The sequence below is a fragment of the Tyto alba genome, unplaced genomic scaffold (genome assembly GCF_018691265.1).
Source record: "Tyto alba isolate M040663 unplaced genomic scaffold, T.alba_DEE_v4.0 Super-Scaffold_2, whole genome shotgun sequence".
NCBI classification, from domain to species: domain Eukaryota; kingdom Metazoa; phylum Chordata; class Aves; order Strigiformes; family Tytonidae; genus Tyto; species Tyto alba.
The window spans coordinates 89081167-89105374 of record NW_024881282.1 but is presented as its reverse complement, the minus strand read 5'-3'; the positions used below and the strand labels follow the sequence as shown (position 1 = coordinate 89105374).

General features: G+C 49.4%; 1 protein-coding gene across 1 annotated transcript; it reads left to right on the top strand.

Moving 5' to 3' along the window:
- The first annotated feature begins 10905 nt into the window (after nt 1-10905).
- ASB13 (ankyrin repeat and SOCS box containing 13) lies at nt 10906-22418 on the top strand. Its single transcript, XM_042792860.1, has 6 exons — nt 10906-11039; nt 13938-14125; nt 14978-15128; nt 16598-16732; nt 18111-18302; nt 20081-22418. The coding sequence occupies exons 1-6, from the start codon at nt 10997-10999 to the stop codon at nt 20206-20208; spliced, it is 837 nt and encodes a 278-aa protein (XP_042648794.1). The 5' UTR covers nt 10906-10996; the 3' UTR covers nt 20209-22418.
- Nucleotides 22419-24208: the final 1790 nt, after the last annotated feature.

Here is a 24208-nt window from a genome sequence, read left to right as displayed (position 1 = left end):
CGGCGCTACCGGGCCGGGCGGGCCGGCGGGTTTAGGCGACGCGGGGCGGCATACGGGGCGGGAGCGCTGCGGGCCGCCGCCATCCGCCGGCCCCAGGAAGTGAAAGGACGGCGCGGGCGGGCGGGGAGGCAGGGCCGGGGGCCGGGAGCCGGGGGGCGGGCGGTGGCGGCGAAAGGAGAGAAGGAAAGAAAAAAAGAAAAAAAAAAAAAAAAAAAAAAAAAAACAGAAAGTGAAAACTGAACCGGAAAGAGAGCGCGGCCGCGCCCGCGGCTTTCCTCTTCCCGCGGGTCACCGCCGCGCCGGCACCGGCCCTCAGCGGCCCTTCCCGCCCGCCCCTCAGCGCCCTCTCCCTCATGGTTCTCCTGTTCCGGGCACCTTCCCTCGCCTCAGTCTTTCTCTCGGCTCCTTGGTTTGGAGCTTTCCTCGGCGCCTGCCTTCAGCCATTCCCTGGTCCCCTCACTCTTTGCCTCCTGCCCTCAGTCCTTCCCCCGGCCCCTCAGTGCCTTCACCCAGCACCTTGTTTCGGACCTTCCCTCAACCCCTTCCCTCATCCCCTCACATCATGGCCTGGGCGCCTTCCATCACCTCTGCCCTCCCCCTCAGCCCCTTCCTTTGGCTCTCCCCTCAGCCCCTTCCCTCAGGGCCTTCCCCCATCTTTCTTAAGCCCTTCTGGCCGCTTTCCTCCCCATTCTGTGGCCCTCACCGCAACATCTCCCTTCATTCCTCAACCCCAGCCCTTTCCCCTTCACCCCTTCTGGGGTGGGGGTACCCCCAGGGCCCCTCCTGGGGTGGCTCCAGGTGCTCAGTCACCCCTTTTAAACAGGATTTTCCCCCAGTGTGTTAAAAAGTGCCCTGTCCCACCTGGATGCTTTGAGGTTGAAAACATGGAAGTGCGTGGCTCGGGGGTGGATTTGCTTCAGGAGCGGAGGCAGTAAATGAATGTTTAAGCAGAAAAAGTAGATAAATAATCCAGTTTCCCTCCACCCCCTGGAATCTGCCTAGATCAGCCTGGCAGGGAGGTTGTTTGTCGCTTGAGTAGCTGAGCGTAAACCACAAGACCAGGCTGCTCCAAGCCCTCTCCAACCTGGCCTTGAACACTTCAGTGATGGGGCATCCACAACTTCTCTGGGCACCCTGTGCCAGCAGCCTCACCACCCTCAGCATGAAACATTTCTTCCTTATGTCCAGTCTAAACCTACCTTCTTTCAGTTTAAAACCATTACTCCTTGTCCTGTCACTACAGACCTTGGTAAAAAAGTCTCTCTCCAGCTTTCTTATAATCTCCCCTTGTATATTGAGTATATATTGATTAGATTGTTGCTTTCTAGCTACACAGTGGCTTCCAGCTCCTTCTTACCCATACTGTGTGTGTTGGTATAGAGGCACTTCAGGTGGGCTACTCACCGTGACACCTTTTTAGAGGAACATGCCCTAATTCCTCTGAGTCATTTCACTGGTGTTTCCTTGTTGGCTCCTAAAGCATCAGCAGCCTCTGGCTCTTCTCTGTTGCTCAAAACTCTGTTCCCTTTCCCCACTAAGTCTAAAGTTCTCCATACAAGTCTGGCCAGCTTGTTAGCAAAGACCCTCTTGCCCAACTTTCTTAGGTGAATCCCACCAGCTCCCAACAGACTCAGTTTCTCATGATCATAGAAGCCAAACCTTGAGTATAGTACCAGCTAGGCATTCACCTGTTCCATTTGTGTCCTCCTTCCTAAACCCCTTCCTCTAACTGGGAGGATAGAGGAGAACACCGCTTGCACTCTAGATCCTTTCAACATTGTTCTGAGGGACCTAAAGTCTCTTTTGATGGCTTTGAGTTGCCTTGCTGTCGTATCATTGGACCCTATGTGGAATAGTAGAAGTGGATGATAATTTGTAGGGTTCATCAGGCTCAGCAGCCTCTCAGGATGTTGTGGTTTAGGCCTGATTGGCAGCCAACCACAATGCAGCAGCAGTGGGGCTACCTTTTCCCATGAGATCCCGGCCTTCTTCAGGCACAGCACCTTGATTATTCCAAGCAGAAGCCACAGGCCACAAATCAATGTCTGCTCCACCGTCGATCTCCATGGGTGGCAGGGGGGGCCACCCTGCCGTCTCCCCACAGGATACAGGGGGGTCTCTGCTCCGGCACACCTCCTCCCTCCTTTCTTCCTCCGTTCCTCCACTGACCTTGGTGTTCATGCAGCTGCAGCAACTCCTCCTCACAAGTCCCCCTGCTCATCACCACGTCCCTTCTTAAATACATTATCACAGAGGCGCAGCTGATGGGCTCAGTTTCCAAACAGAAGTGGAGCTGATGTGGAGCTGGGGGAGCTTCGAGAAGCTTCTCACAGGGGGCCGCCCCGATAGCCCCCTCCCCTGCCACCAAAAAACTCCACCACTCACTCAACCCAGGACACAGGAACATCATGAACTCCTGGTAGGCAGCAAATAGTCAATGTTGCAATACATGTTGGAGCAGGGAACAGGGCAACCTAGGCTTGCCCAACCTCTTACGCAAGGAGTTGTGTGAACTCAGTATGCTGAATGATGGGTCAAGAGTTGTGTTGCATGAATGTGCGTTCAGGTGTGCTGGGCAATGAGTCTGGTGCGTGCTTGGAGGGGAGCCCACCCGGGAATTTTGTCAATGAGATCTGCAGCACTGTGTCAGCACAGCGCTGCGTGTCATGTACACACTGTGTGGTCACCCAGCTGAGATAATAAATTTATGGAGAGGCTGATTCCCAATCCTTGTTGGTGTTTGCACAGCCCATTTGGGTGTCTCTGTAGTCAGCTCCCCAGTTCCCAGGCTCTGGTTTGGCTCTGCTGACTTTGTTGGTTATATTTTTGCATGCTGGAGTAGTCATAGCCTTAGCGAGAAAGATTGGCAAACAAAGGAAAAAAGGAGAAAGAACAATGAGACGACAATGTAAAAGTTCACTTATAAGTCACTTATTACTCAAAGCAATGCTGCAGGTCAGTAACATGCTGTTACAGATATTCCTCCCATCCTAAGAACTTGCTACTGCAGCAACAGAGAGGGCAAAGTGCTACTACCCAGTGAAAAAACAAAGGCACGGGGAAGAGTAGGTGATTTTTCTGGTGTCCTACAGTCAGTAAGGGCAGCATCGGTAGCAGTCTCACGCTTTGACCACATAGCAGTGTATCTCCGATTTGCCAGATCCACTGATTTTTCTAGCTCCTGCCGACATATCAAAGACTGGAATTCTTGCTGGTGTTGCTGGTTCTAAACACAGCTAGCCTAGGAGTAAGAAAAAAGGCTTTCTGTGTTCCCATGCCATAGTACTTGGGTGAAGTGTGACAGAAATATCTTTGCAAGGTCAATGTCCCCGGTTGCCTGTGAGTGTGTAAGATGAACAGCCCAGTGTGTGCCTCGACCTAGGAGATGTGAGAAGGGCTCTGAGCTTCTGCAGCGCCTGTAAGGAAGAGCAGATCTGCAGTCAGAGCACCCGGGTTTCTACCTTGAGTGGGACCGTTCAGCCACTGACATGAAACATGAGTATTTTAGAATTGGGAATTATTTCTGATGAGGAAACATAGGATTTCTGGTGAGAGCTCCTTTCTCAATGATCTATCCCTATTTCACCTATTAGAAAAACAAGGAATTTGAGGAAATTTTGTCATTGTTTTCCTGGGGAGAGTAACAACTGGAGCCTTTGGAGGTCAGATAATTTCTAACTGGAGTTTCTATGTTGCTATTTGGTGCCTCATGCCTTTTTGTGTGGTGCCCTATGCGACCTGTGCAAGAGGAGAGCCCATGATCTAACTGTGGTGAGGACCTAGTTCCTGCCAATACTCTATTTTGGCTTCTTGAAAGAATGATTCATAAAGTTCTGGCTTACTTGTAAGTCTAAAATAAAGAAGTAGTCATTTGAAGATCTATTTCTTCTTTTATTTGGAAAAAAAAAAAAATGAAAGATGCCTGCAGATTCTGTCAATCACTCTGTGGAAGAAAATAGTCACAACGAAATGAGTCAGCTAGGATGTGGAAGCAGCAGTTCCTGAAAATGACAGTGTCCTCCAGCTGAAAGACACAACACACAATGATAAAGCAAATAATCAGGTTTGAGAGCATTACTGATTGTGTGGGGCAGTGTCAGGAGGCTCAACTGCTGTGTGAAGTATACAACACAGCCTGAAAACGCCGAATGGCCTAGGACCTGCGGGCTCCCTCCCCTTGTCCTGCCATCTGTGAATCATGGGACAGTAGATTACACAGAAATATGTGGAAACACTGAGTTTCTCTTTAGTTTTCTCCTATTTCCTTGTAATATGTGGCATGAGAGTGGCTTGGATTTCACTTGGTTTCCTAAGGAAATGAGGCTTGTGATCGTACTATTGCTGGCTGGCTGGCTCTTCCATTAACTTTTGAAGCCATTGGCCGGTTTCAGCCTGATTTGACAGTGAGGTAGTGATTTCACAGACTGGTTTCTTCAATTTTGTAGAAAATCAGTGGTCTGCCAGAGGACCTTTTTCTTCTCCTGCTCCTGAGAACATCCAACGGGTGAACTGTCCCCTTAGCTGCTGCAGAGGGAGTCCAGATGGGAGGAGGTCACCAGTGGCTCAAGGTAGTTCTGAATAAATGTTTGCATTTGCATAGACCTCAAAGCCAAATCATGAAGCCCACGGCTGGCTGGTACGGCTGATGACCAACATGACTCTTCTTTCACTGGCACCGCCGTTAGGACAGATTAAAGCAGGTCTAAAAGGTAAAACGCAAGCACATGAAAATATCATGGGTGCCTTTTGGGAGGGTGCCGAAAACCCCAGTGTTCCTCTGCTGTGGAGACTTTAGACAGATGTGTCCAGAGGGAAGAGGAGCAATTGCAGAAACTCAGAGGAACCGTGGGCAAGTGGCTGCAGGAGGAGAAGAGGCAAGATGGGCTTCTGTTGCAGCAGGATGCTAGCATGATTTTATTCCAAGATGAAGTTTCCCTTCCCAAGCAGTGCTTTCAGGAATGAAGCAGAGCAGGACTGTTCCTGACTGATCTTTTTGTACAGGTCTGCATCAAGAAATTGCCTGGTTTAGAACAGAAAGGAGCCTGAACCAGAAACCTCCCTAGATGCAGCATCACCAGGACGAGCTGGAGAGTCAGACAGGCCCCAGCATCTGTTGTTTGAGGAACTTCTCACATGCTGTGGTAAAATATCAAGTTCAGAGCCATTTGGCTTGGGAAGTGTTGGCTCAGGACCTTAATTGAAAGAGAAAGTGAGGAAAGGCAACTTGTGGGCTTGTTTGACCGCTTTGGTAGCCCGTCATTAGGTTTGGTCATTCCTACTGGTCTGCCCAGAAAAACCGCAGAGCAGTTTTTAGAAGTCCCGTGTTCAGACCGTGAAAAGTTTATGCAAAGACTTCTGGGCCCTTGAGAAGGGATGGGAGCAGGCAGCTAGCTCAGAAATGGCTGCTGCACATCACCACCGATTTTGAGCCCTTCTGGTTTAATCCAGGTGGACACAAAGAGGTTTGCTCCCACTCATTTCTGCTCTACTCTGTTGTCCTGTAAAGGAGTGTCAAACCAAACTGCAAGGAAAAGCGTGGAATGCAAAGTCAGGAACTTCTTGACCCAAAGGTCTACTTTATTCTACAATACTGTCAAGGTGTACGTCATTCCCCATAAAACTGTCTTGCCCCATCCTTCAGTTGACTCAAGCAAAACTTGCAGCAAGAGAACCAAATTTTGCCCAGGACCTTTAATTGTGTCATGTCTTTCAATAGTAAGGGAAAGTCTTCCAAAATGCCACAACAAATACCATCTCCAGCTCTACACAGATGCAGGAATCCTCCAGCACAACGATATGTGTATGTGGTTTCTCTGAGAATGACTGTAACATTTATCACGTACTCTCCAATTCTGTGCGTGACAGAGAGATTGAGATTAAATGCAGAGGATTATTCCTCTCAGAGAAGTAGCTGATCGAGTCATCTCTCTCAAAATCTTCCTTCTTACCTTCCCAGCATATGCTCACCTAGATAGCTCAGCACATTTTCCGAGCCTACCAATCTGTCAAGTCTTCCATCTCTTCGAGGTCATCCCAAGTAACTCTCCACTTCACAATGTGCCTGCTATTGATATGCTTCTTCTTGTGTTTGTTGGAAAATGCATTGTATTTTCATTGTCACTGCACTCTGGTATTTGCTCACGGTGTATTCATGCAGTGTATACCTCCCACAGCAAAGCACCGTTAAGATTTTCAGTTTCTGGTTTGATTTATTCTTGTGTTTGGTTTTTTTTGGGGGGCTATTTTGGCACCTTGCAGCTTCCTAAGAAACCAACTTTTTGTTTGAGTTGCGATGGCAAACATTTAAATAGTTCTAGTGGCCTTGGGGAATCAGAACCAAAGTTGTCAAAACATACAACCAGCTCTCTACAAAAGCCTCTAACAAAACCCCAGCTTGTCTTCACAACAGTGTAAAACCACACACCACACAGGCAGTTACAAGGTCCACTCAGGACATGAATCAAAGATGACAAGAATATGACAAAGTGCTGATGACCATTTTTAGTGGTGAGCAATTGATTTTTTTTTTTTCAAATCTCTCTGCCATTTATTTCCTTTTTAAAAAATTATTATTGAGGTGGTTATTAAAAACTAATAGCTGTGCTGCTTATCCTTTATTTTTGCAACCTCTGATCTATCTCCTTCCATGTAATCCTGCATTCTCCCTACAGAATAGCCACCTGAAGAACTGCTGGCTGGTCTCAGACAATAAAGTTTCTCCTGCCCTGAGCCACGTCAGCCCATTCAGTAATGCTTAAACTCCTCCATCAGGCAGATGTTATAAATCAGTAATATCCATATTTTACGGAGGAGAAAACTGAGGCAGCGAGTTCTTTGCTGGAGGCCAGATAAGGAATTTGGTAAGGTTAAAATGTCATTGTTCTTAGCCATCTGCCCTCAGGTGTTGTGTGTACAGGGATATGTTTTGAAATAGGAACACTTACTCCTGATCTTATCAAACTGAGACAGACACCACATTTATCTCTTCATATTATTGCCTGTATCATAATTTTATTATCCACAGCTGATTAACCCCTAGCACTGTCTGAGCTGCAGGTCCACAGAGTATTTCCATCTCTACCTGACACTACCTGCCATTCTCCTGCACTAAGCAGATGAGTTTATCCACTTCTTAAAGTCATCCCTGGACCCACTTTGGGGCAAGAGGTAAGAGAATTTCTGTGGTTTTCTGAGATCACTTCCAGCTCTGTTGTCTGTATTTCTGTTAATGGTGCTGGCATGCTGGCTCTTTGCATCTTGAAGTAGGGACTGGAAACCCTGGAAAATGGAAAAAAAATTACACAGCAATCTCATCCTGCCTTTGAGGCTGGCATGAATGCCTGCAACATATGGGCATAAAAGATAATATCTCACGTTTTGAGAGGTCCCATCCTGGGCTAATTCTTGTACTGTTTCAGCTGACAGAGTGTAGCAATTTTAGTTTTGACGACGTTAGTGCAAAACATACTTGCTTTTCTTACTACATGAAAGTGGCACTGTGCTGACCAGAACTTTCCCACTAGAGTTATTTAATTTCATCCACTTGCAATGGAAAATTGGTTTTCTTCAATTTAATATTTTCAGGAGAAAAACTTCCACTGCTGGAAAACATTGATTTTTCCCTCAAAGTGGGGAACAAGCACAGGGTGGGTCTCTATTTTAGAAGTGTAGTCACAGCAGAATAACAAGAAGCAATACATTTATTTTTTTTTTCTAAAAATATAGTTTTGTTTTTGTTTTGTTTGGCTTTTTTTATTATTATTTTTAAAAATATGGTTTCATCTTTTATCTTGCGGTGGATGGAAGGGGGAAGCAGGTGTTCTTCAGCTGGCTGCGTAACCTACAGCATAGCTCCTAACCACCTGAGAAAAGCACATACAAATGCAAAGCAAAATGAAAAACATGAACAGAATTGCAAATGTACAGCGGGACCATGAAGTGAAGGAATCCTGCAGAATTTCTCCTCAGAGGAGCAGCTCTCCTTGTAGATCTACTCCTGCAGAGATTGTCTGGGAGGGGGTTTTTTTGGTCTGTTTTTATTCCATTTCCTATGTCTTCTTGCTGACTTACTCCAGCAATTTGGGAGGGATGTCAGGGGAAGACTGCAAGACTGGGAGCGTGATAAAAGTAGGACACACGAGAAAACTGATACGCGCCTCCTCTTTCAAGACCTGGATGTAAATGGGAAAAGGTTAATAACGCTATCACATGGCAGTTGCCCAAGCTGCCAGCAGCTTGTTGACAAAGCTTGGCTCCGCTAGCGAATTCAAGGCGTCTGTGTTTTGAGTTCGTGGCACCTTTTTGAGAGCTCAGGAAGTGCAGAGTCAAGTTGCATTTCTCAAACCAGCACCCAGATTTAACTCCTTGCCCACACAGACTCCAACCCACAGGTCTGGTTGCTCTTCGGGTAAATCGCTTTGCCAAGGCAAAACAAACATACAGGCACCAAGGCCTCTTACAAAGTCCTCATAAATATCAGCTACCTAAATAATCTGTTGGGAATCAGGACAGCAAATGCTTTGTATTTCTGGATGTGACTACACAAGTGTGAGGCAGGAGGGGGAACCTGACACGCAGGGGATGAAAATCCATGGATGAATGGCAGTTCTGGGTTCTTTCCCCTACATCTCTAATGCAAAGAAAAGTAATTTAGAAATGGAGGAGAAGGAGGGGAAGGTGGAAGATGAAGTCTGTGTAGTACCTGGATCTTCTGTTTTAGTCCTAGGTGATAAGGTGGGAGAAACAGAGGAGAATGTGCAAGATTTTAGAGCAGTCAGTGACATTTACGTTCCTATTCTGAGTGTGATATGCTTCCATTTGGCCCCAGTCTCCTGTGGTTTGGTTGCTGCAGCTTCTCTCCCACTCTGTGACCCTGGATAACTGATGAGCAATTTGTTGATGAGATGCAGTTGCTGTGTAGGGCTCCTGAGCCCAGGAAAGGGATGTGCTTGGAGCCCTGTCCCTGCAGCAGGTGAGCTGATGTGATGGGAACCAGGAACGCTGCTGATGGTTTCATCAGTGTGATCAAGCCTGGTAAGTGGGTGTTTCCTGCAGGTTCTGCTGCTGCCTCCATGTGGGCATGGTTATTTTGGAAGCTTTAAAATAAAGATTTTAATGAATGCATCATTACCTTATCTCCTACCCTGAACAAGCAGAAATCTGGGGTAGAACACAGAGAAGTGGTAGAGAAGGCTTGCACTCTCTTGGGTGAGTCAAGTTGGAATCAAGCAACTCAGGCTGTAGTTTCAGCTTTGCCCTGATGTCTTTTTGTAATTTTTGGTAAATCACTTTACCTTTCTGTGCTTCTGTTTCTGCTGTCTTACCTACTTGTAAATTTTGCAGAGCAGCCATCGACCGGATGACCCAGCAAACCCGGAGAGCTCAAGCATAATAAAAATCACTAAGCCAGTCCTTATGGAGAGGCCAGGAGGGCTGGCTCCCCACTCTGCGCCGCAGGTGTGACACGCTGTCTCCAGGAGGTGATACCATCACTGACATAATTCCCAAGGAACTCGCTCTGGTCCTGGTGACTCTAGAAGAGCAGCTTGCTCAGCCCTGGGACCTGAGTGCCCTCTGCTGCCGTCTGGGACCCAAGGAAAATAGTCCCACCTTGTTTTTGATACACACATTGCCCCAGTTCTACCCCCCCGCCAGGGCTTTCCCCAGTCTGTTCCAGCACACCCCAAACCTCTTTGCCACAGCAACTCGCCCAAACATATTCTCTCCCAGCTCCTGCACCCCATCCCACAGCCGCACGGGTGGCTGTCCCAGTCTGTCCTTCCCCTCCATGCCCCCTCCCCAGCTCTCCACAAGCACCAGTCTCCCAGCTCTACCACCCCCCAAAACATCCCATGTCCCCAGATCACCATCCCAGCATCTCCCTGTGTCCCACACCAGTTTCATGGGCCCCTCTGGCCTCCCCTACACCCCGTCAACACCCCAGTCTCTTTGCACCAGTGCCACCACTAACCCCTCCCTACACACACACCAGTGACCCCAGTACACCTTCTCACACCCCAGTTCCCCCAAATACCACCTCCCCACATACACCAGCACCCCTTCCCCACACACCGGAGCCCCAGTACCACCTCTGCACACACCAGTTGTCCTAATATCCCCCTCCCACTACACACCAGTACCCTCCTCCCCCAGCACCCATTCCCCCCATACAGCAGTATGCCCCCAGTACCTGTGCCCTACACAAACCAGTAACCCCTAGAACCCACTCCCCACCTACACCAGTACATCCACTCCCCCTCCTGCCACACCAGTGCCCCCAGTATCCCCACCTACCCCAGTACCCCTCCCCACATATACCAGTACCCCCAGAACCCCTTCCCCACATATACCAGTGCCCCCAGTACCCATTCCCATCCTACAGCAGTGTCCTCAGTACCTGCTCCCCACACAAACCAGTATCCCCTGAACCCCCTCCCCACATACACCAGTACATCCAGTCTGCCTCCCACCACACTACTGCTCCAGTACCCCCTTCCATCCCAGTACCCATCCCCACATATACCAGTACCTCCAGAACCCCCTTCCCCACATACACCAGTACCCCCAGTACCCATTCCCATCCTACAGCAGTGCCCCCAGTACCTGCTCCCTACACAAACCAGTACTCCCCAAACCCCTTCCCCACGTACACCCGCACACCCACTCCGCCTTCCACCACACCACTGCCCCAGTACCCTCTTCCATCCCCATTACGCCCAGAACCCCTTCCCCACATATACCAGCGCCCCCAGCCCCCCCATACACCAGTACTTCCAGCACCCCGTCTTCCCTCTCACCAATACCCCCTCCCCGCACACACCAGTGCTCCCAGTGTCCCGCCTCACCCGCCTGGGAACTACAACTCCCGGCGGCCCCCGCGGCCGGAGCCCGGGGCCTGGGGGCGGAGCGGCGGCCGAGCAGGCAGGGGCAGGCCGCGGGGGGCCCGGCGCAGGCCGCGGGGGGGGCCGGGGGAGGTCGGAACCGGCGGCCCCCGGCCATGGAGAACCCCGCGAGTAGCGGCTCCCTGCGGGGTGAGATCGGTGCGTGGAGGGGTGGGGTTGATCTGCCCCGGGGAGGGAGAGATGGAAGCTGGTTTTAAAGTCGTGTTTTGAGGGGGAGCAGGGCGGCTTGGGGGATGGACGGGGGTGATTTGGAGATGGGTACGGTGATTTTGGGGGGATGGGCGGGGTGGTTTGGGGGTGGCAGGGTGATTTGGGGGATGGATACGGCGATTTGGGGGATGGACGGGGTGATTTGGGGGACGGGGCGATTTGGGGGATAGACGGGGTGATTTGGGGGTGGTCAGGGTGATTTGGGGGATGGACAGGGTGATTTGGGGTTGGGTACAATGATTTCGGGGGTGGACGGGGTGATTTGGGGGTGGATATAGTGATTTGGGGGTGGGCAGGGTGATTTGGGGGATGGATGGGATGATTTGGGGGATGGATGGGATGATTTGGGGTGGGCGAGGTGGTTTGGGGGATGGACAGTGTGGTTTGGGGGGGAGGGATGAGGGGGATTTGGAGGTGGGCAGGGTGGTTTGGGGGATGGACGGGGTGGGCAGGGTGGTTTAGGGGATGGATGGGATAGTTTAGGGGATGGACAGGGTGTTTTTGGGGGTGGTTACGGTGATTTGGGGGATGGATGGGGTGGGGTTTGGGTGGGCAGGGTGATTTGGGCATGGGTAAGGGTGGTTTGGGGGATGGACAGGGTGATTTGGAGGTGGGTACGGTGATTTGGGGGATAGATGGGGTGATTTGGGGGATGGACAGGGTGATTTGGAGGTGGGTACGGTGATTTGGGGGATGGACAGGGTGATTTGGAGGTGGGTACGGTGATTTGGGGGATAGATGGGGTGATTTGGGGGTGGGTATGGTGATTTGGGGGAGGGACTGGATGGTTTGGGGTGGGTACGGTGATTTGGGGGATGGACAGGGTGATTTGGGGGGAGAGTGGCTTCTCCCGAGGAAAGGGATAAGAGGAAGGTGAAGATGCTCTTGGGAGAGCCCCAGCTTCTAGGCGTGGGGAATTATTGTTCCTCCACCAACTGATGTGCATCTGTGATGCGAAGAGGCAGTGTTGGGGAGCTGGAGGAGAGCGGGGAGATGACAGGTGGGAGCCATGCAACACCCCGAAGGGTCCAAACCCTGCCTCCTGCCAGGTTACCTCCGCAGAGCTGGAGGTGACACAGCTGCTTGCCCAGCTCCTGAGAAATCCTGTGCCTGGGATGGGGCACAGCAGGCCGAGCCGGGCAGCCTGCCCCGCACCAAAAACCATCGCGGGTGCAAGGCTGTGCTGCACGGCCGGCTCCCCTGGTAGGGCTGCTCTCTAGTCGCATTGGGAACCGGCCGTGTTCCCCTGCGTTGTGCTTCAGCTGGTGAGGCAGAGCTGTAAGTCTTGAGCGATGCTGTGCCCCAGATTTAGGAGGTCTGGCCCTGGCTGCGGTCTTCCCTCCCACGCCAGAACCCCGGGCGCAGCCGGTTGGGGCTGTGGGAGCCCCATCCGTGGGGACTGATGATGTTATCTCTCACTTGAGCCAGCCACATAAGGAGTTGTGCAGTAGGAGAGAAGAAATTTAAGGAGCCTGCAGTTTGCAGGTTTTTTTGGGGCTATATAGTAAGCCCTTAATGAAATGCTGCTGGAGCTGCTTTTTCTCAGTCCTGTTGGTGACAAAGAAGTGCTGCTCAGTGGCTGGCAATTCGAGAGCTCCATCCTCATTTGGTTTTCTTGATTCTCCTGACATACACCGTGAGAAGCTCCAGGGAAGTAAAAACATCCTGCCCAGAGGTATTGGCAAAGGGCACGAGGATCTAGCAAGCAAATAAAAAAGCCTGCACGTACTGTGTGCTGTGAAAATGCTGGTACTTGTGATTCCCTTTCAGGGGGTGGTTTCAGTCCACCATACACCTTAGCATCACGGTATTCTTTGGGACCATTCCACCTTGCATAACCACTGGCTCGTGTTGACATTTACTGCTTTATGCTGGTAAATAAAATGCTGTGTTTAGGGATGGAGAGAAGGATGGTCAGTCCAACTGAAATACATGACAAGGTGTTTTATTTTTTCGAAAATAAGGCCAATCATCCTTTTTCTCCCACTCCACAGCCGTGAGTGCCTGCCTTGAAATGGGGGTCTTACGGAGACATAGTCAGAGGGGAGGAACTATAGCTGTGAGGTCTGTTTTGCCAATGACTTTTAGTATTGACCTGTATGCAGACAGTACCATGCTGCTCCTATAAACCCTGCTTTTGTAGAGCCGGTGTTTTCACAGAGAGGATGCATTTATCTTGCTGAAGGTTGTGTGAAAATGTGCAGGGCTGTTCTTTACTTATTGCTTCCTTGAAAGCCAAACACACCTGAGAGGAGATGATATTATCAGTTAGTGCCTGGAAGCTAAACCCAGGCTTGCCCCATGTAAGTGTAGATGCTCAGCGAAGGCATCGAAGCTTGAAACTTAGTTGTCAAAGTTCCGCTGACTTTTTGGGAAGACAGTTTTTAGGTGGACTGAGTTGCTCTCTGGAAGTGTCCTGTTTCCAGTGATTTCACATGGAAGCAGAAGGGACAGTGCTCCTAACACTAAATAGTTAAGAACTCGCTGTGGTGAATCTGGACCTAATGAATGCTGCTGGGGGTTTGTGTTTGGATAAAGTTTCAAGCAAGTACAGCAAAACATTTCAGAAACTGTAAGAGAATCCAGCATTACAAACGGTCCCCGAGAGGGCAGCGGTTAATGGGGAACCCACAAACATGTAGTGCCTGATTTAAAATCACGTGCTGAATGGGGGGGGGCATGGTGTGGAAGAAGCTCCTCGTTCCCAGCTCTCTCTTCTAGCTGCCGGCCGATGTTCCCCATCTGCTTTTCTCCAGCACAGAGACCCATTTGCTCTCCGTGTGTGGTTTTATTTATTTACTTATTTATTTATTCTTTCCCCTCTAGGCTTCTGGGCTGATCGAACACCAGTTCATGAAGCGGCCAGGCGGGGAGAAATCCTGCAGCTGCAGCAGCTGATAGAGAGCGGAGCCTGCGTCAACGCGGTCACCTACGACTCCATCACCCCGTTGCACGAGGCCAGCCTGCGAGGGCAAACGCAGTGTGTCAAGCTCCTGCTGGCTGCAGGGGCCCAGGTGTGTGTTTGGGTCTGATCCAGCTGGGAACTTCATCGTGATGGCTGAAGTTATTTCTGGAATCTGGGTTCTCCCCATCTAGCCCTGGGCTCTTCTTCATCACCCTGGGCTTTCTTGACAGTCAGCAGAGGAGGGCAAGCCTTTTCAGAGGGTGTTTGAGCTTGATAAGGACTTAAAAAACTGCCTGGAAGTATTCCCCTCTCTGTCTCTCTCTCCTATCAACGGAGCCTGGGGTGACTAGAAATCTAATTTAGATGACTGAAGTATCTAAAGCTAGCTGGCTTGAATCAAGGGGAGCAGGGGACATGTAGGTTATGGAGGGGGTTTGTATTTATTCTTTGTTTCTTCTATTTCTTTATTACGGAAACAAAAATTAGCTAAACAGAGTCTTTGGATATAGCTGGCACCGTGTGTCTTCAAGGGCTTGTGACTTCTAACACGTTGAAGACAGCTGTCCTCAGAGCAAAGCTGGTGAAGTGGAGCACGCATGCTCTCCGTATTCCTTCTGAGTGCAAAGTCAGCCGGCTTGGCTGAGCCTGCTGATGAAGCTGGGCCTTGCACTGAAGCAGCCACGAGGAGTTGCGTCATGTTGCTCAGTCACAAGGCTTGTAACCTCCAGCAGGAGGGTGGTAGAAAAATGTAGTGATGGAAATAACAGCCTAAACTTGTGACTTTAATGTACCTCCATGCCCTGAGAGCGATGGGGACAGCACAAGCCGAGTTGCTGACAGTAGCAATCAACTCTTTCCTGAGCCCAGACTATTTCTAGGGTTAAAAGTAAAAACGTAGGCAAGAGGGTATTGCCACACAGCAGCCTGCAGGTACCTAATGTTCTTTTTTTCTGCCTTGGAGGTGGATGCCAGGAATATTGATGGCAGCACTCCGCTCTGCGATGCCTGTGCCTCGGGTAGCATTGAGTGTGTGAAAGTGCTGCTGTCCCACGGCGCCAAGGTGAACCCTCCCCTTTACACCGCATCTCCTCTCCACGAAGCCTGCATGAATGGTAAGCCCGTGTGGTCTTATCTCTGCACGATTATTTGCAGATTGGGGAAAAAAAAAAAAAAAAAAAAGCAACTAAAGAAACCCAAAAAAACAACAGAAGCAGCTGCCAAGTATCTTAAACTGACCATAAGCTGTTGTTGCTCATCAGACCATTACAGCTTGCAAATATTTCAGCCTTATGTGGGGTGTGTCTCCTGTTGAACACAAAATGCAAAGTGCTGTGTTACCGAGTGAATAAAGCCTTCCCTCGTGTTGGGTGCTTTTATCCCATGTGATGGATATGGGATAAGGTGTTAGGCAGATAAAATGCCAGATTCTTGATGCTCTATGAGAAAACCTTGAGCCAAACCAGGAGCTTTGCTCTTGTGAGCAGAGAGGTGGTTGTATTCTTTCCCTCTGATCCAAATTGAGATGGGCTAAATTTTTCTGATTAAGGCACGAGACCGTCTTAATCGGGCGGTCCTGTCTCAGACCCCTCCTGGCTGCCAGGTGGGATGAAAGTGCCGGGGACTATTGGGCACCATTGCTGCCCACTCTGCTTCTTTTCCCTGTCACAGCCTTTTCCAGCTGGAGGGTCTGTCCAGGGGATAAGAGAAAACTGGGGGGGGGGCCAAAATAATGTCCCAGCCGGTGCGTGCCAGCCGCTCTCTGCTTCCCCTGTCCTCTGCTCAAGCCTCTTCTGGACATTTGGATCTGGGTTACTGAGCAGGAAGAAACATTAGGGGTGGCTGTGACAGCAGCAGAGGCAGGGGGAGCAGCAGAGGGGTATTTAAGTGTAATTCCTACCCTGAACTTCCACTTATACGGATGCAACAGCAGGAAAGCCTGGATTTGAGAGCAACATTGTCTCCATTAGATGACTGTGACCAAATCTCTTAATATTTTTGTGCCTCAGTTTCCTCTTTGTAAGATGTAATACCTCCTCTGTCCTCCCCTTCACTGTTTTTGTTATATGCTGTCCTGGACAAAGTTTCCCTTCAACTATGAAGGCTGTGGTAGACAGCATTTTGAGAAACAGGTAGTTACTTAAATACGTAGCTGTGAGCTCTTGCTTAGCTTTTCCTCATTAAGCCTTTTTTCCTAAGGCTTGATGATGATGACTGTCATATTATTAGCATTGGAAAAAGCCAAGCTGGAGTGGTCTTGAGGGTGATCTAATCCAGCCCGGGCAGGATCAGCAGCACGACCAGCTCCATGACCAACAGGCAATTTAGTGCAAACCCTTGAATTCAGGTTTGTTTGACCTGACTCCCTGCGAGAGCTGTCGACTCTAGCTCAGTGCCATGCAGATGTGACTCTATTTCTTGTTTCCTGGCCTTGGTCTTGATCCTATAGTGTTGGCTCACAAGCATTTCTATTTTACGGCCATCACCCCAAGTATTAAACAGGCTGTTTGTGGGTCAGGCTGATCTCACATGCTCCCATTTGAGCTGGATTCTTTCTTTTGACTCGGATCTTCCCTTTCTAAAGGCAGCTCAGAGTGTGTGCAGCTCCTCATTGATGTCGGTGCGAACTTGGAGGCTCATGACTGCCATTTCGGGACTCCCCTACACGTGGCCTGTGCCAGGGAGCATCTGGACTGTGCAAAGTTGCTGCTCAAGGCAGGTATGGCAGCCATAGGGTTTGCTTTTGGGTGGCAGGAGACAGCGGTGTCTGTGGGCAGTGTTTCCCTCAGTGCTTTCAGCAGGTCTTGTCAAAGAGCTTATTCATTCACAGCACGATACTGATGACAAAGGTGAAAGGTTTTGCCTTTACATGAACAAATGCTTAAGCATTTTTTCAGCGTATGCCTGTCGATACCCAGCCTGTGATGTTCCCAGTGACATTCCCATTCTTTCATTTTAATAAAACTCAAGAACTCTTCAGCCCCCTAGAGCAAAGTTTCAGCTTCTTGCCAAAAGTCGTATCAACTGGTGTACGCGTGTTCAGCTTTGGTAGCACAGTCGTATGGTTTGGGATGGGCGTTAGGGTTTGATGTTGTGCAGAAAACCAAAGATGAAATCACTTCATACCTCAGGGAGACCTGGTTAGCGTTATGCCCAGATGAGTTCACTGGATGTTCAAGTCAACGTTCTGTGCTCCAGGTTTCACATCCCAGCTTTCTTCCTGCTAACTTTGGGGGAATTTGGAGTTGGACTTTGTCTTGTTGTCGAACTTGTCTCGACTTGTTGTTGGAGTTGGATTTGCCTGTGCTTACCAGGAGGTGATTTGGCCCAGGGATGGAGATTTGTTTTGTTGAATGTTAGCTGTCTAAAAATTACGCATCTAAGCTAGCCTGTTCCCAGCCCCTCCAGTTCCCTCTTTTGGGGACCTTTTAACTGATTCCCCAGAAATACCCGTTTCTCCTTATTAATTATAAGGGGAGTTCATTGTGGCTATGCATATCTCAAAGTCAGTTATTTGAATTCAGTGAGGTTCAGCTCACCTCTGCGGAACAAATCAGCGGATAAAATGCAAGCGGTTGTGGGGGGACTGGAAGGACCTTTTGCTGTCAGCTTATAAAAGCCAAACTTTCTTAGCAAAAATATCTCTAACTAAGACTTGATCCCGCAGTAATGTCTGGTGGTGAGCCGCCGCATCTCCTGGGTCTGGGGTATTTCTGTTAAAATAGTTAACAAAGATGTCACTGTTTGCCTCGAGAAGGACCACTGCATTGAGATGAATGGCATTGCTGGCTTTGGACAGCACAGAGTCGGGAAGCAATCCCGAACTTCACACTCAGCAGCTTATTTACCAAGTAACATGGACTTAAAATCCTTTCTCTGCAAAAAAAAAAACATAAAGCCAGAGAAGAAAACTCATGCGTTGCCAGAACCGAGAACTTGTTCTGCAGTTTGGTTTCCTGTTTGTGCTGTTTTGTTTGGATCTTGTTCTAGCTGCTCGTGCGTGTTTTAACAGCTTTTTTTACTCCAGTCAAGCCACTCCTTACGTTTGGGTCAAGTAAGGCTTTCATGAACAGGTTTGTTTTTCTTTCTGCCCTCAGGGGCAAACGTGAATGCTGCTAAACTTCATGAGACAGCCCTCCACCACGCAGCAAAAGTGAAAAATGTAGATCTGGTGGAGATGCTGATTGAATTTGGAGGAAACATTTATGCAAGGGACAACCGAGGAAAGAAGCCATCGGATTACACCTGGAGCAGCAGTCCCACAGCAAAGTGCTTTGAGTACTACGAAAGTAAGTGAGATACAATCTCCTGCCCCAGAAATTCAGTGACTGCCAGCTCCATTGCACCACATCATGATTCTCTGTCCGTTTTGGTTTGTAGATCCCTGATCACCTTCCTGTGAGGGTATAGAGTTCTTGGTGGCACATGTACGCCAGCTGGCTCTGGCCTAGCTCTGCTTAACTGTGGTTGAATGACAGTGGTAGGATGGTCCAAATCACGTTCTCACTGAATTCAAGTCCCTCTTCATGCGTCAGCATCAGCATTTATGCTTTGGTGCATTAAGTCAGGTCAAGGAAATCGCCCAGTTGAAAACTCATTTTATTTGGGGCAGGGAACGTGTGTTAAACTTCAGCTGCGCTGGCTGTCTGATTCTGGAGGAGACATTTGACTGAGGTTTGAGGATGGCTTTAAATCAATCTTTGTCTTGGTTACCCTTGGTGGATCTCAGAGGAGTAATTCACAGACCCTTCTGAGCATTTGCAGGCTGCTGCCCAACGCCACTGCATTAGATGATCCTAAAAGTCATAAAATTGTAGAATAGTTTGGGTTGGAAGGGACTTTTGAAGGTCGTTGAGCCCGACCACCCCCCCTGCCCCGGGCAGGACCCCCTTCCCCCAGCCCAGGGGGCTCCCAGCCCCGTCCAACCTGGCCTTGAACCCTTCCAGGGAGGGGGCAGCCACAGCTGCTCTGGGCACCCTGGGCCAGCGCCTCACCACCCTCATTGTAAAAAAACCTTCTTCCTTATAGAAAGAAAATATTTTTCCTTATAGAAGAATAAAGTATTTTCTGGCTTTGCAATCCTTTGTGTGGTGAGCACCTTCTCCCTCTGACTTCTTTCCCCGTAGCAGTCTCTCCTCTGAGTTACTCATTATTCTCTTCAAGAGCAGTGAATGTGCTGGTCTGGCTGCAGCTGAGCTGGCTGAAGAGATTGAATCCTGCACGCCCATAAACACTCCTTATATCTTGCCAGAGTTTACTGCCCACTAAACCCAACTGGCAGAACTGCATGTGCAGTTGCTTTTCAACGCAGACTGTTACAAAAATACTGTGCTAGCTTTATTAGTATTTTTTTTTTTTTTCTGTTGATATGTATCATTAAATCTGTGACTAGATCCGGGACAGATGCAGATCTTGGAGGCTGGTAACTGCCAGGGCTGTAGGGGTAGGGATAGCAGCTTCTTAGGAATGACTAATTCCAGAGCAACATGCCCACTTGTCATTCTGTGTCTGTGCAAGGGCATCGGCACCCAGCGACGAGGCTGCAGAGTGGGTGCTGTCTGGAAGGGGCTTGGGGAGTTTTCTTGGAGCTCTCAGCAGAGTGCTGAGTGAAAAGGGTTAAAGCAGCCCTTAAACGGAGAAATACAGCCGTAGAGGAGTGTTGGAAGTAGGTTTTGTTCCTATATACAGTGTTGCTGAGGCTTAATACAGCTTCTTTAAGGGAAATCTGAAAGTCTTGGACAGCCCCAGTGGGTCCGAGCAGGGGATCCAGTGGGCACCATTGGCCTTTTTGGGATGCAGGCGAGGCAGGGAGCTGGGAGGAGTGCACTGCAGCTGGGCTCACGATTTCGGGGAGGGGGGATTTGCATCGGGATGAGCCTCGAGAGAGCACGCCCGTGGCTCTGCAGTGCCTTCCTTGGGCCTGGGTCCTGCGGGAGGTCGGGGCGGTTGTGAGCAGAGCCAGGTTTGTGCTCACGGTAGGGGGTGATGCCAGGCGTCACCCTCCTGGGAGGTCTGTGCCTTCCACTGAGCTGCAGCCCTAACTTGGCATCCTCTTTTCTCGTTTTAGAAACACCTCTGAGCTTGTCACAGCTCTGCAGGGTTACGGTAAGGAAAGCCGCCGGGCAGCGAGCGCTGGAGAAGATTGCCAAGCTAAATATTCCTCCACGATTAATCCAATACCTGTCCTACAACTGACAGGGGTGAAGGTGGCCGGGAAGGACGATATCTTTAGCTCCCGCAGTATGAAGTATCTGTCTCTTTCTCTTCTACCTCCCTCCAAGAAACTCGTTTTAATTTAAGCAAACTGGTGTAAATGGTATTTATGAGGCAGCACTTCCTCTTCTCTGTGGGCAAAGACAGGCTCAGGCAACGTGTAGCTCTGGCTTGGAGCTGTAATGTCTCCCAGGGTGCTCTGTTAGACTGTCGCTATGTTCGAGGCTGTAGTGCTTACTCTTTGAGAGGGATTAATCTTGAATAATTTCACCTCTCTCTAGCCTAAAGGCGTCTCCGTGTGATCTAGCCAGGCTCCCTTTGCAGTCAGTGAAGGGAAAGAGATACTTCTGGAGCGCGACTCATCTGTCCTGTTTTAGACACCCGTGCTGGGATGGTACAGTACGCCTTGGGAGCGCCTGTCTCCGCTGACTGCAAAGGGATTTGGAGGTGATACCCTCGGACACGGGACGCCTGTGTTTCTGCGGTGGGAGCGCTGGATCCCACCTCGGTGTTAATAACTCAAGTCGTGACTGCCTAATGCCAAGGGACGAGGTTTGAGAGACGACGTGCGTGCTCTAGCTGGAGGCAAATTAAATCCAGGTCAAGCTCAGGACTAATTAGAGGTACTGCAGCCAGCTCTTGACTTTCCGTGAACATCAGCGGGCTTTGGCTCAACGCCAGCAGTGAGGACAAACTGCTGCCGGATCAGGGTTGACTTTCCCCATGCTCCTTCCTCACAGAAGGTGAGCCAGCTCTTACTGCAGCGTTCCTCTAGGGTATTACGATGTCTAATTTTCAAGCCCAAGCAGGAAGCAGGTCTCTCTGCACGTCCAAGGATGCTTCCCTCCAGATGGCTGGTCCCCAACAATATTTCTCCACTTGCTCTGAGCCGCTGTGGCCGCTCTTGTTGGTTTTATGTGCAATAAGTGGCAGAGCTGCTGCCCAGCGGTGCCTGAAGTCCAGCAAGGGCGTTTCCCTTGTGTGGCGGCGCAGCAGGTCCCTGTGGTGTATCCCCCACACGTGAAGGGCAATAGGAGAGCTGGGCTCTGCCTTGGGTTTTGAGATTTTGATTTTTTTTTTTTTTCCCCCCCTCTGAGGTCATCTCTCAGTGCTGGAGCCTCTCCAGAGGTTGGCAGCGGGAGCAAGCCCTGAGCCGTGCGCTGCTGAGCGCTGTCCTCGCGTCCTTTGGCTTCAGCAGGCTCGACTGGGGCTTTGTGATTTAAACCTTCAGGGTGGCATTTGTGTGAGCAGCGCCTAAATCGTCCTGGTCTGCCTTCCAGATGAGCCTAAATCGTCCTGGTCTGCCTTCCAGATGAGCCCTTACGTGTTGTCTGGAGGCAGTAACCTGCAGGGTACGTGTTACTAAGGGGATGGAGCTCTCCCATGCCCCCACGGCAAGTCTTAGCACTGTGATGAGAACAAATTCCTCCTGAATGACAGCAAATGCTATGAAATCTGCTCCCTAATGTGGCGTTGTCGAGCTAACTCGGGGCCCTCCACACCCTTCGTGCCCTGAGCGAGTTGCTTGCCTGCTGCCTGCAAGATCTCGTGCTCCCCCAGCTCAGCCTTGGGAGGGAGGGGAAAAATAGTTGTAAGCACAGGGTTGAAGAGCTGAGGTGGAGCTGAATGCACTTTAATGGTGACCAGCAAATCACTTTGTGTTTTAATTTTTGGTTAGGTTCATTCCCCCAGCACCCCTTTGTTTGTTTTGTTGTTTTGTTTTGTTTTGTTGGTTTTTTTTTTTTATTTTGCTGTGCCGTACCGCATAGAGCTGGACAGCAAAAAGCTTGAGATCCTGCTCTTTGGGGGATTGTCTGTTTATAATTCTGATTTTTGTGTTTAAAGTATTAGAAATGTGAAATTGCCAAGAAGCTCAGGGAAGCCCTGGAGATGTTTATTGTGGGATTCATCCCTGTGATTGATAGGATAAAGGTTTTGTATTGTATCTTTCAAGAAAAGCTTCCTCTGCTCAAAATGCAAGTTGATACAGATAAATATGTATTAGGAAGGTGCACCTTTCAGTAACCTGGGGTGAAAGCTTTCCCTCTTGGTTCAAATTCAAATCCCTTGTTAGGTTGCTTTTTTAACATTGCCTAAGTTGGTGAAATAACAAAATGGTAAAGTCCAAATTTCCAATGTAAACACAAAAGACTCCTCGAACAACTGCGAATAAAATTATGAGTTCCTGTTTACGTCATCTTTATTTTTTTCCTCTCTTTTATGTCACCTCTCTGGTAGGTCCTAAAGTTTGGTTGTTTTTTTTTTTTTAATTTCTCTTTTAAGAGGTCCTGCTGATTGATGCATGCATCGAAGGACTTGTGGAGAGCTAAGCAGCTCTTATTTTGTGGCAATTGCCAGACTCATTCAGCAGCAGTTTTCTTAAGACATCCACGTGTTACGGCCGTTTCTGGAGGGAGAGGTGTTCCAGGAAAGTCCTTTGAGAGCCAACGAGCTACAAAACAACACCCGAGCCCTTCCCCGGTGTGCCGTGGTACTGGGGCACGGGGCTGGATCATGCTGTGGCTGTTGATCATCTGACAGGTGTTGACTTGTGTGTTTCTGGGCTTCTAAACTGCAGGTGAAAATTGAGATTCTTTTTAATCTTTTATCCAACCTGTCTAGCCTTTGGTTCTTTTAATCCTGCAGGGATTTCTTAGCTGGTTGTGAAACATCTTCTGAGCTACTGCGTTTTACAGCTCAGAGTAAAGGCCAAGTAGATGCCAAATTAAACCGGTGCGATGTTTTAGCTTCCCTTTATATCTCAGCCTGCCATTTTTGCGGCCGTTCTGTATCCCAGGAAGCCGGACCCATCTCTGGTTGCACCATCCCATCGGCAGGTATGGGTTGGGAAAAGCAGCTGTGGCTGCCCCCCAAGAGATTCCCCCTCCGGTTATTTTTGCACTGGTTGTGTTTTGTTTCTTAGAAACATAAGAAAGAAGATCTCCAGAGGGTTTGATCTTCTCGAAGTTTTATTCATCTCACCTGGGTGTTGCAACTTCTGGCCACGTAGGGTTGACTTCTCTCAGTGATGGGTTAAAAAACTTGGAGATCCCGAGCACCCAATTCACTTAGTTTATAGGGACTGAGTGTCTTTGATGTTTCAGTGGCAGCTGAAGGACCTGGGGGTTTGTAAAGACATTGGGGATTGTTGGGAATGAAAGAGGCTGTCTGAATCACAGCTATTATTAAGTGAAACTCCTCGACTGACTCTGCTTGAGTTACACCCTCTGCTTTATTTTTTAATGTCAGATTCTGGCAATTATTTGACTTCCTTCACCCTTTAATCCCAATGCCAAATCGAGGCAGGAATCCAGTGCAAACCAACCCAAACCCACCTGGCCAGTCCTGCTTTCATCCGTCCCCTTCCCGGGCTCCCCAAACTACAAACCCTGGGGAGCATTTCGGGCCATGTCCCTTCTCCTGTGGGTTTCTCCACCAGCTTTGCTACGGGTCCAGCAGCACAGGGAGCGGTCTGAAATAACCCCGCCGCTTCGGGAAAGCCCAGCTGAGCACAGGGCTTTGCTTTCATCCGTGAAAATCATCTTTTGGACAGTCAGCCTTACTCCTGGTTGCTGCTGGCCAGGCTTCTTAAAGTCGGCTTGCGAGTGGGGAGCTTGATCGTAGCAGCTTTTCTCCGACTATGTGAAGTTTGTCCAGAAAAAACAAGGTGTGGACTGAAGCTGATGCCTTGGAAGAAAGCCTCGGGGCGCTCAAGAATTAACTCCTTGTAACGCCAGCAGCCGTTGCTTTCCCCAGATGAGGTGGAGAGGAGCCACCCTGCCCTCCGTGCACGAAGGAAGAATTTGTGCCGTTGGTTGCAGCTCTCCGAGTCGCGGCGTAAAGAAGCAGCAGGGATGAGAAGACATCAAACAAAAACAGGGTTGTTGTTTTTTTTTTTTATTATTATTGTTATTTTTTATTTTATTATTTTATTTTTTAATATCTTCGGACTTTGTCCAAGAAAGCAAACCCCAGGAGCTGC